This window comes from Phoxinus phoxinus (genome assembly GCF_949152265.1).
Source record: "Phoxinus phoxinus genome assembly, chromosome: 4".
NCBI lineage: Eukaryota > Metazoa > Chordata > Actinopteri > Cypriniformes > Leuciscidae > Phoxinus > Phoxinus phoxinus.
The window spans coordinates 28,224,661-28,234,565 of NC_136879.1; the positions used below are offsets into that span (position 1 = coordinate 28,224,661).

The 9,905-nt window shown below is 45.7% G+C and overlaps 1 protein-coding gene across 3 annotated transcripts; it reads right to left on the minus strand.

Moving 5' to 3' along the window:
- Positions 1-5,484: 5,484 nt before the first annotated feature.
- LOC306997256 (serine/threonine-protein kinase pim-2-like) lies at positions 5,485-9,592 on the minus strand. 3 transcript variants are annotated; one of them, XM_079610481.1, is made up of 8 exons: positions 9,376-9,534; positions 8,719-8,868; positions 8,391-8,485; positions 8,159-8,209; positions 7,677-8,037; positions 7,467-7,556; positions 7,082-7,199; positions 5,485-6,072 (listed from the first exon to the last, which is right to left on the minus strand). In XM_079610481.1, the coding sequence occupies exons 1-8, from the start codon at positions 9,452-9,454 to the stop codon at positions 6,003-6,005; spliced, it is 1,014 nt and encodes a 337-aa protein (XP_079466607.1). In that variant the 5' UTR covers positions 9,455-9,534; the 3' UTR covers positions 5,485-6,002. The 3 variants fall into 3 exon arrangements, with proteins under 3 accessions (XP_079466607.1, XP_079466608.1, XP_079466606.1); XM_079610480.1 differs by lacking the exon at positions 5,485-6,072 and adding an exon at positions 6,876-6,958 and having other exon boundaries at positions 9,376-9,592; XM_079610482.1 differs by lacking the exon at positions 7,082-7,199 and having other exon boundaries at positions 9,376-9,583.
- Positions 9,593-9,905: the final 313 nt, after the last annotated feature.

Below are 9,905 nucleotides of genomic sequence, written 5' to 3' on the forward strand. Positions count from 1 at the left end.
CACTTTTTCTGGGTCGACGGAGATCCCCGCCGCACTGACCACGTGCCCCAGAAACTTAACCTCCTTTCGGAAGAGCTGACACTTGTCCGGCTGTAACTTCAGCCCATAGCGCTCTAGGGAGCTGAAGACTTGCCCAAGATGTTCCAGATGGGACTTGAAATCGGGAGAGTAAGTGATGATGTCATCCAGATAGACGAGGGTGGTATCCATCACTTGGCTGCCCAAACAACGCTGCATCAGCCGCTGGAATGTGGCTGGAGCGTTGCAGAGGCCGAACGGCATACGGTCCCACTCATAGAGACCGAAAGGGGTGGTAAAGGCCGTCTTCTCCCGGTCACGCTCGTCCATTTGTACCTGCCAATAACCGCTGGCCAAATCGAGGGTGGAGTACCAGGCAGCTTGAGTGAGGCTCGTAAGCGAATCTTCAACCCGCGGCAACGGGAAAGCATCCTTCTTGGTTACCTGGTTCAACCGGCGGTAATCTACACAAAACCTCCAGGAACCCGTCTTCTTACGGACCAACACTATTGGTGCGGCCCAAGGGCTGCTGCTCTCACGGATAATCCCTCTGTCAAGCATTCCTCGCAACAGGGTACGGACCTCCGTGTACAAGGTCGGGGGTACAGGTCGGTAGCGCTCTCGGCTCGGTGCAGCGTCCCCAGTGGGAATCTGGTGTTTTACCACATCCGTGCGGCCATAGTCCTCTTCGTGAGTAGAGAACAGGTGTTGCCATCCCCTCAAGAATTCTTGCAGTTGTCCCACTTGTTCTTCCTCCAGCCCGTCACCCCGTAAAGACTCTCCCTTCAAGTGAGCAGGCAATCCTCCTTCTATCTCCTCCACTCCTGGACCGGCCCGCGCTAAAGCCACTTCGACCACTGTAGGACTCACCCGCTTAAAGTTGACTTCGCCCTGCTCACGAACCTGCTGCGGTCTTACTGAGGTCACCCGGGCCAAACATTGGTGATGATACAGGTGGACAAGGAAGGGGTTCGTATTCCTCACCCTTACTGAGACTCGGCCTCCCTGAACAGTTGCCAGTCCTCGAGCTATCTCCACCTTGGGACCCTCTTCGTGGGGCTCCACCATCACCCACTCTTGCGGATGGTAACGTCGAGGGGGCAGCCTGGCCCAGACTACAGCCTCACTTCGAGCTGGGATAGACAGGGCGTAGCGGCAGGCCACTCTTCCCGTGCTCTCCCGGTCATGCTGTTTTTCAGCCAGACATATCCGGCGGCAATCGGCCCTGATACGGTCCCACTCCTGTCCGGCCGGGGTTACAGCTGTTCGCGCCGGTCTACCTCGGAATAGCTCCTCCCAGCAATCCGAGATGATATTCATCCCAATCAGGGCACGATGGGACCCTAGACACGGGTCTCGGACAACTACCACCCCCTTCTGAGGCACTACAACTCCATGGATCTCCAAATCGGTCACAAGGTATCCTACGTATGGTATGTCCAGTCCATTTGCCCCACGCAGCGTCAACCAGGGAGCATCCACAGGCGATCTACCGTTGGTGCCAAACAGCTCATGGGCCAAACTCTCAGAGAATAAGGTCACTTGGGAGCCTGTATCCAAGAGACAATGTATCTCCCGACCATTAACTTGGGCCACCACCACTGGGCAGCGGCCTATCAAGCGACCCTGAGGGGATGTGGAAGAAGAGGGGTCTAATACGGGGGTCCCGACCACTTGACCCACAGTGGCCGGAGACTCTAAAAACCCCCCTTGTGATGCCCGTCGGGCAGAGCATTGGCGAAAGTAATGCCCCGACTCTCCACAGCCATTACAAATGGGCCGCCCATGTTCGTCCCACTGGAATCGGGAGCCCGCTGGCCGGGGAGGACGGCGTTCGGGAGGGCGATTCCCGTCGGAGTAAGCCCGTTCCCGAGAGTGAAAAGGTGGCTGCAGGCGCTCCCGACGAAGCCCTTCCATGACAGACTTGGACAACTCGGACATTTGTTCCTGAACATCTCGCCTCAGTTCTTCCCGGAGGGCCTGCTTCCAGTCGGGTGCCGCAATGGCCAAGGGGGATTCGACGACATTGGTAGCCAAACAGCTGGGGGTTTCCACATGCTCCGCCTGGTCGCGCTCAAGAGCCAGGGCTTCTTGCCTCAGCTCTTCGAAAGTCATGTCTGGCCCTCTCCGAAGCTGCACCCGCAGGCTCTGTCGTACGGGACCCTCTCGCAGCCCCAACAGGAATTGATCTCGCAACAACACCTCTCCTTCCCCCAAGCCATGGTCCGGCCTTCCCGTGAGCCTGGAAAACTGCTCCCGCAGTTGCAAGGCGAATGCCCGAACGGATTGTCGGGGACCCTGGCGAGAATTGAAGAACTTCGTCCTCAGAGCAGCTACCGGAGTGGTATCTCCATACTGCCCCGTAAGAAACTCAAAGATAGCCTGGACCGTCGCACGGTTGGCTTCTGGTGCTGCCTGAACTTCTCTTCTCGCCTCCCCCTCCAGAGAGTTCAAAACGAACTGGACCTTCTGCAGAGCACTCAGACCTTGAAGCCCCGCCAGGTATTCCACCTGGGTCTTCCAGAGGGACAGACTTACTTCGGACCCCGGGCCTCCGTACCTCGAGGCCCATGGGGCACCCATGAAAATCGGCATGACAGGTTGCCGAGCTCCAGGCTCTTCCTCCTCCGCCATCTCAACCTCTGATCGCTCAACTCAAGGTGAACCCTGCCGACTACGCCAAAATATGTCACAGGTCGAGGTGGGCCAAGCCAGACTGCACCCACCCCTAGACCAGGATCACCCTGAGGAGCGTGTCAAAGGAGGAGGCAGGAGACAGGAATAAAAAGAATGACAGGCTTTATTAAATATAAAAACAATTTGAAAATCCTAATCTAAAATTCCTCTTCCTTCCTCTTCCCAGGAATCCAAGGCAAGTGGGGGGTCAGGCTCACTTCCTTCTGGCGCTGGTGCCAACTCGCAGTGGTAGGTACTGAACAGGTGGGTATCGCAGGTGAGTAAATGAGTCAGGCTTACTTCCTTCTGGCGCTGGTGCCAACTCACAGTGGTAGGTACTGAACAGGTGGGTATCACAGGTGAGTGGGGGGGTCAGGCTTACTTCCTTCTGGCGCTGGTGCCAACTCACTGAACAGGTGAGTATCACAGGTGAGTATCGCAGGTGAGTAGGTGGATCAGGGCTCACAGGAGTTGCAAAGGGCGGGCACTTCGCACCACACAGGTGGGTTTCAGGGCTACAGCAGACTCAAGTCGCAAGCGGAGCGGGGCTTTGGCTGGCCCAGACAGAATCAACGCTTCAAATAGAGGTGAATAGCTCTCACATGGGTGGCAGGAGACAGAGTCAATAGCTGAACAGGGCTTTCACTGGGACAGACAGCATTCAAACTTCAAGCAGAGGTAAACAGTTCTCACGTGTGTTGCAGGGGACAAAGTCACAAGCTGAGCGGGCGTTCACTGGAACAGACGGAGTCAACACTTCAAATAGAGGTGAACAGCTCTCACGTTGGTGGCAGGAGACAGAGTCATAAGCTGAGCAGGGCTTTCACTGGGGCAGACAGCACACAGACTTCAAGCAGAGGTAAACAGTTCTCACGTGTGTTGCAGGGGACAAAGTCACAAGCTGAGCGACGTTCGCTGGAACAGACGGAATCAACACTTCAAAATAGAGGTGAACAGCTCTCACGTTGGTGGCAGGAGACAGAGTCATAAGCTGAGCAGGGCTTTCACTGGGGCAGACAGCACACAGACTTCAAGCAGAGGTAAACAGTTCTCACGTGTGTTGCAGGGGACAAAGTCACAAGCTGAGCGACGTTCGCTGGAACAGACGGAATCAACACTTCAAAATAGAGGTGAACAGCTCTCACATTGGTGGTAGGAGACAGAGTCATAAGCTGAGCAGGGCTTTCACTGGGGCAGACAGCACACAAACTTCAAGCAGAGGTAAACAGTTCTCACGTGTGTTGCAGGGGACACAGTCACAAGCTGAGCGCCGTTCACTGGAACAGACGGAATCAACACTTCGAATGGAGGTGAACAGCTCTCACAAGGGTGGCAGGAGACAGAGTCATAAGCTGAGCAGGGTTCTCACTGGGACAGACAGCATAAACTTCAAGCAGAGGAAAACAGTTCTCACGTGTAGTGTGCGCACAGGGGCTTTTCCTTCTGACATCCAACAGGTGACTGCAATCGATCTTGCTAGACTCTTATGATGGACGGTAGACCAGCATAACACATGGGGAGTGCACGGCGATAAAAGGTAAATCTTCCACACACACACGACAGTCCAATTCCAAACATGCAACGTGATGGGAAACGTCAATTTCAGCACTACAAATCCATTCTTCAAGTGCAAAGTAAGGCCAACACTCACCCAGAGGTCTCGATCTGAAGAGCCGATGATAGTCAGAGTTGGGACAGATGCGGTGAATAATTTCCTCACCACTACAAGCGGCTTCACTTCGCTGGTTTCAATGGCCGAGGGGGAGGTCTTTCCCAGTCCAGACGGCGAATTCCACTCTTCACAACTGCCCTCGGATCCCACAAGCAACACTCCTCTTCTTTCACGATGGTCCTTCAGCTGCAACACTCCACAAACATTTCCCAACGGGAGAGAACCACACCAGATCGCCGGGGGAAGACAAAGAAACAACCACACAACGCGGAGAGAGAACACTCCAGATCAACGGAGGAGGAACAACACCAGCCTTCTCTTCCCCTTGTGTTTTATCCTCTCAAAATGCTGGCGTGGCCTCAATCAAACACTCAAAGTAAAGTCCCCACACCTGTTGTCAATCTGCCGTTTAGTTGTCATGACGACAGACGCACACACAAGCCCGGGGACAGTGTTACACTAAAAGTGCCCCGGCGGGAACACTTCTCTGATGGGATTAGTTCCGGGGATTATTTGTCACCCCGTGACACAAGTAAAGTACATATACTCAAAAAGTGTATAAGTACAGTACTCAAGTAAATGCAGGCCTACTTTGTTACTGCCCACCTCTGCTGAACACCTCTTAATTCAGTAACCCAACTCATTCCTGTTTTTTAATTAATGTAGAAATTAATATTCAAAAAGTTTTTTTACATATAATTTACTGAAAGAACTTTATCAGTAATGGGGAATTAGCCTACACACTGTGTGTTTCGACAAATTAAAAAAAACTCGGCTCATAAGAATCATTCCTTTTCAAAACAGACATGGTCACGCTGTACGTTTCTGATTCATTAAAAAGAACCGGCTCCTTAGAGCTATTTGTTCACAAATTAGACTAGTCACCTTTATTTATATAGTACTTATTTAATAGGTTGTTTCAAAGCAGCTTTACAGTGATATACGTAAGGGATAATGTAGAGTGAGGCGGTTGTTATAGCGAATACAACCCTGACAGGCGGAGGGGTCTTGAATCAGCCTGAAGGGGTTGTATTGACTATAACAACCGCCTCACTCTACATTATCCCGCTTATTACATGACTACCTACCAAATAAATCAATAATTTGACACAGAATATGGATTTAAAAAGGATTTATTGATTTAAAAACGATTGTATTGATTCCACTAAAGAACACCGTGTCCATGGCAACGCTCTGTTTTTCATGGCAACAGTGTGTTATACTTAGCAGCGGTCTGTTATCAAGAAATATCAAGAAATAATTCTGTTCACATTCAATAGTGTCAGTGCAGTCAAATCCATAATATTCCTGGATATTAAGTGTCCCCCAACAAAGCAAGCCAGAGGCGACAGTGGCAAGGAACCCAAACTCCATCAGGTGACAGAAATGGAGAGAAAATTCCTTGGGAAAAACCAGGCTCAGTCAGGGGGCCAGTTCTCCTCTGGCCAAATGAACAAACATGGGTGTGATTATGATTCCAGGCTGCATCATAAGTCAAATTATGGAAGGTCATATAAATTATTGTAAAGCATGACGAAATGGTCTTCTGGTCCTGGCATAGGGGCTGTGCTGAGGACTTGTCTGGTTCTTGGTCTTTGCTGAAGATCTGTGCCGAGGGCTTGTCTAGTTGTGGTCTTCATTCAGGGTTGCGTCGTGGTCCACCATCTGTTCTGGAAACGGACCAGATCTGGATGACTAAAGGTAACCTCAGATAAAGAAGAGACAGACAGACAAGACTAGATGCCATTCCACTTTCGATGTAACAAGACAGAGTGAAAGACCAGAGTTCGGGCACTAAATAGGAAAAGAAGTACTGCCCATGGTCGATTTTATATATTCTAGGTATTATAAACAGGCCAGAATTATGAAACCGCAATGAATATGAAGCACTGTAATGCAATAACTCACTTAAAAATAGTCTAATCTGCAAGATTTTAAAATGTATACGATGCTTAATACGAACCCAGTGCAGTGTTGACAGAGAAAAACTTTTTGGTTCTTGTAAGAACTTTTTGGAGCAACTAGACTTCATTTTCAGGGCAACCACAAAGTAATGCAGTGCAATAATGTAGCCTTGAGGTCATGAATTTGACTACACTGGTCTGTCTGTGTATGTTTTTCATTCAATTAAAAAGAACTGGCTCAAAAGAGTCATTCGTTCATGAATCAGACTGTACTGCTGGTTGCGCTGTATGTTTTCCATTAATTGAAAAATAAAACTGGCTCAGAAGATTCATTCATTTGTGATTTAGACTACCGTACATACGTTGCACTGTGTGTGTTTGATCAATTAAAAAGAACTGGCTCAAAAGAGTCATTCGTTCATGAATCAGACTATACTGGCTGTGTCGTATGTTTTCCATGAATTAAAAAAGAACTGGCTCATAACAGTAATTCTTTTGCGAATCATGCTACACTGGTTGTGCTGTATGTTTTTCAAGAATTTCTAGAATGGTCTTTCATTTGTCATTATTTAAATGAGAATAATCAGAGTTTCACTCTGCCCTACTTTACAAAAAATGTGCTCCTCCGGTCAGACTGTCTGATAAATGGCTTGTAATCTGCTCTTCCTCACTGGAGTTTTTGGATCATCTGCTGAATGCAAAAAATATTTGCAATGTTTAAAAATAAGTACATATTTTAAAGTCCCACTACACCAGATTTCAATGTAGTTTTATTTTTATCTGTCTTCCCTCAAATAGTATGTTACACTACCTCCTGAATAATTTTCTCCACCATTTTTCCCGCTTAAACCATTTATGTTGTAAAAGCTGTTCCAACGTTGATGTCTCCCCTGGCGTACCAAGAAACTGGTTCATGAAATCCTGGGATTCTGCACATGTTTTCATGAGAGACATGGTCAGTCATGCACATTCTTTATGACCATGCAAAACACTAAAGTTTGTTGTATGTAAAACAATATGAACATAGGCGCTCTCCTATGTTTAGCTCATTTATTATTTGAATTTTACTTATACACCAATCATTTTCAGTTCTGTCACTTTTTTAGTTGCATTTGGTGAGAAGATTGTGCTTTATGTTTGTGTTTAACAATGCTATTGCTTTTGGCATTATGTGTTTGTTTTTGCCGTAGTCTTACCTTTGGTTAAACTGGGATTGCCATTCACTAACTGGAACAGCATGAAACCCAGAGACCTGACTGTTTCTGAGACAGCTTCGGTTTTGTTTTCTATAAAAAAAAAAAAGCAAAAAAAAAAGCACTTTTTTTCGATTAATTATATGATTAATAAGTCACTATACACAAGACTGACAATTTCAGGGCTAATGGTAACGCCAAAAACCAACTTACCTGGATTAGTAATATGCAGACCAATGCCAAAGTCTATTAATTTGATCTCCCGTGTCTTTGTATTGACCAGAATGTTACTTGAATGGATGTCATGGTGGAAGACACCTCGGTTTATACACTGATTTGCTGCGAGCAATGCTTGAAGCATCAAGCCACGTGTCACTTTTTCCTTCAGTGGATATCTGTTGTGAATCACGAATTCGTCCAAGGTCATACAAGGATGTGGATATTCCATGACGAGGATGTGTCGCTCTGCCTCTTCAAACCAGTCCAGCATCTGGACAATGTAGGGGCTTATCTGAGGTTCTTTCACCAGCAGATTTAGAGCCACTTCCTGAAGCAGAGGCTGGGAATACCCAGGCTAGAGAAGTATTCCTCAAAAGATTAGCTGACTACGTGTATGCATGATTTCTCTCACTGTTTAAATAAGAGTAAACATGAATTTAGATTACATGTCATTAGATATAGTCTCACCAACTTACAATCAAAATATAACGATCCACTGTGCTCTTAGGGAAACATTTGATAGCGACCTGAAAATGAGAATAAATATGGTGAATTAATCATAGCAAATCTTCTGGCTTTGAAATGTAATCAAATGTAATTACAATCCTGAATGTAAAGATTTTACACAAGTTTTGTACAGGATACTGATATATAACTTCGAAGTTCACAAAATATAATGGACAGATAAAAGGATGGTTGAGCATCTACCTTCTTGCCATCAGATTTGCGAGTCCCCTTAAACACAGTGCCAGAGGATCCTTCTCCCAGTTTCTCTCCCACTCTATAAAGGGAGTCAAATAGAACTGGGAAAAAACATACACAAAGCACATTAATATATTATAATGCTTGTTTCTTTGATAGTCGTACATGAACTCTGTATAAGCTTGTGACTTTATGGTTAGAATAATTATTCATCTGAAGAATGTGGATATTAACAACACGTAGTTCTATCTTACCGAGGGACATCTGTCAAGCAATAATAAAACTGAAAATAAAGACAGAATTGACATGAACCAGAGTAATAGGGCAATGAGACCTATGTCAGGCGTGGACGTGACACCGGATGGACCTGGCTGGGGATCTTCTGTCTCTGTGGCGGGCTGTGGTGCCACTTTGTTGCCTCGGTGACATATTCTCTGGAAGAATGAACAGATGCCTTTCTTCTTCTTTACTTTTGTTTGTTTTTCTGAATAAATAAATGGGTTAGAAATATAATTAAAACACAGAGCTTAGACTTTATTGTTGCAGGAAACAAAATTACGACTAAAAATGAAAAGCACAAAATAAAGGTCATTAGGCCTAACAATTTCAAGTCTTAATTTAGTGGCTAACTGGCCGCTGTGGTTTCACAGATTAGGCTTAGATTAAGACCGGATTATACCTTATAGTTAAATTAGGACATTTAAGTAGCTTTTATAAATGTACATTAAAACAAAACATTACTTGTGTGCATTTTGAGAAAAAACAATATAGCACTGGCATATTTTAATGTAGGCTTATCTATATCAGTGCAAGTTGCTTTCAGATAAAACTCAAAAATGCATTTTAGTCCAGGATAGCCTTACGTTTTGTCTGTGAAACAGGGCATATAGGCCTAGTTAAAAACAAGATTATTTCAATATAAAACAAGATTATTTATTATGATTTTAGGCTTTTTTTTATGTTATTTCTATATGGATGTTGGATAGATTGCCTTTTGGGCTTTTCTCCAGAGTGGCTGCTATATAAGAAGCCTGTTGCTCTTCTGAAGCTTCTGGTTGCTCTTCCATCATCTTCAAAGCATAAATATCCCAGTCTGGAGGTGATGTCGAAAGCCTCACGCTCAAGCGCACTTGTAGACATGAAGATTCACACACGCACACACACACACACACTGAACTTGTCAATAGAAACAACATTGTGACGTCATGCATGATAAACGGAACATTCTTTTGTCCCTTTTTATTTTTTTTTGCTGGTGACGATACACGAAGGGTCGTTCCAAGGAAGTCATTTTGACATTTATGGTTTATATATTAAAAATATTTGTTAACTATACTTTTATTTATCACATGTTCTCATGTTTGTTTTAGTTTTTATGTGTTTTTGTTATAATAGCCTACTGTTTCGCTCGGTTGGCTAATTACAAAGGCTAGGCTACTATTTACTGTTTTTCATAGTGTGATTGATGAATTGTTTTAATACCAGTTAAGTTTGACACACAAACGGTATAAGGTAATTAAG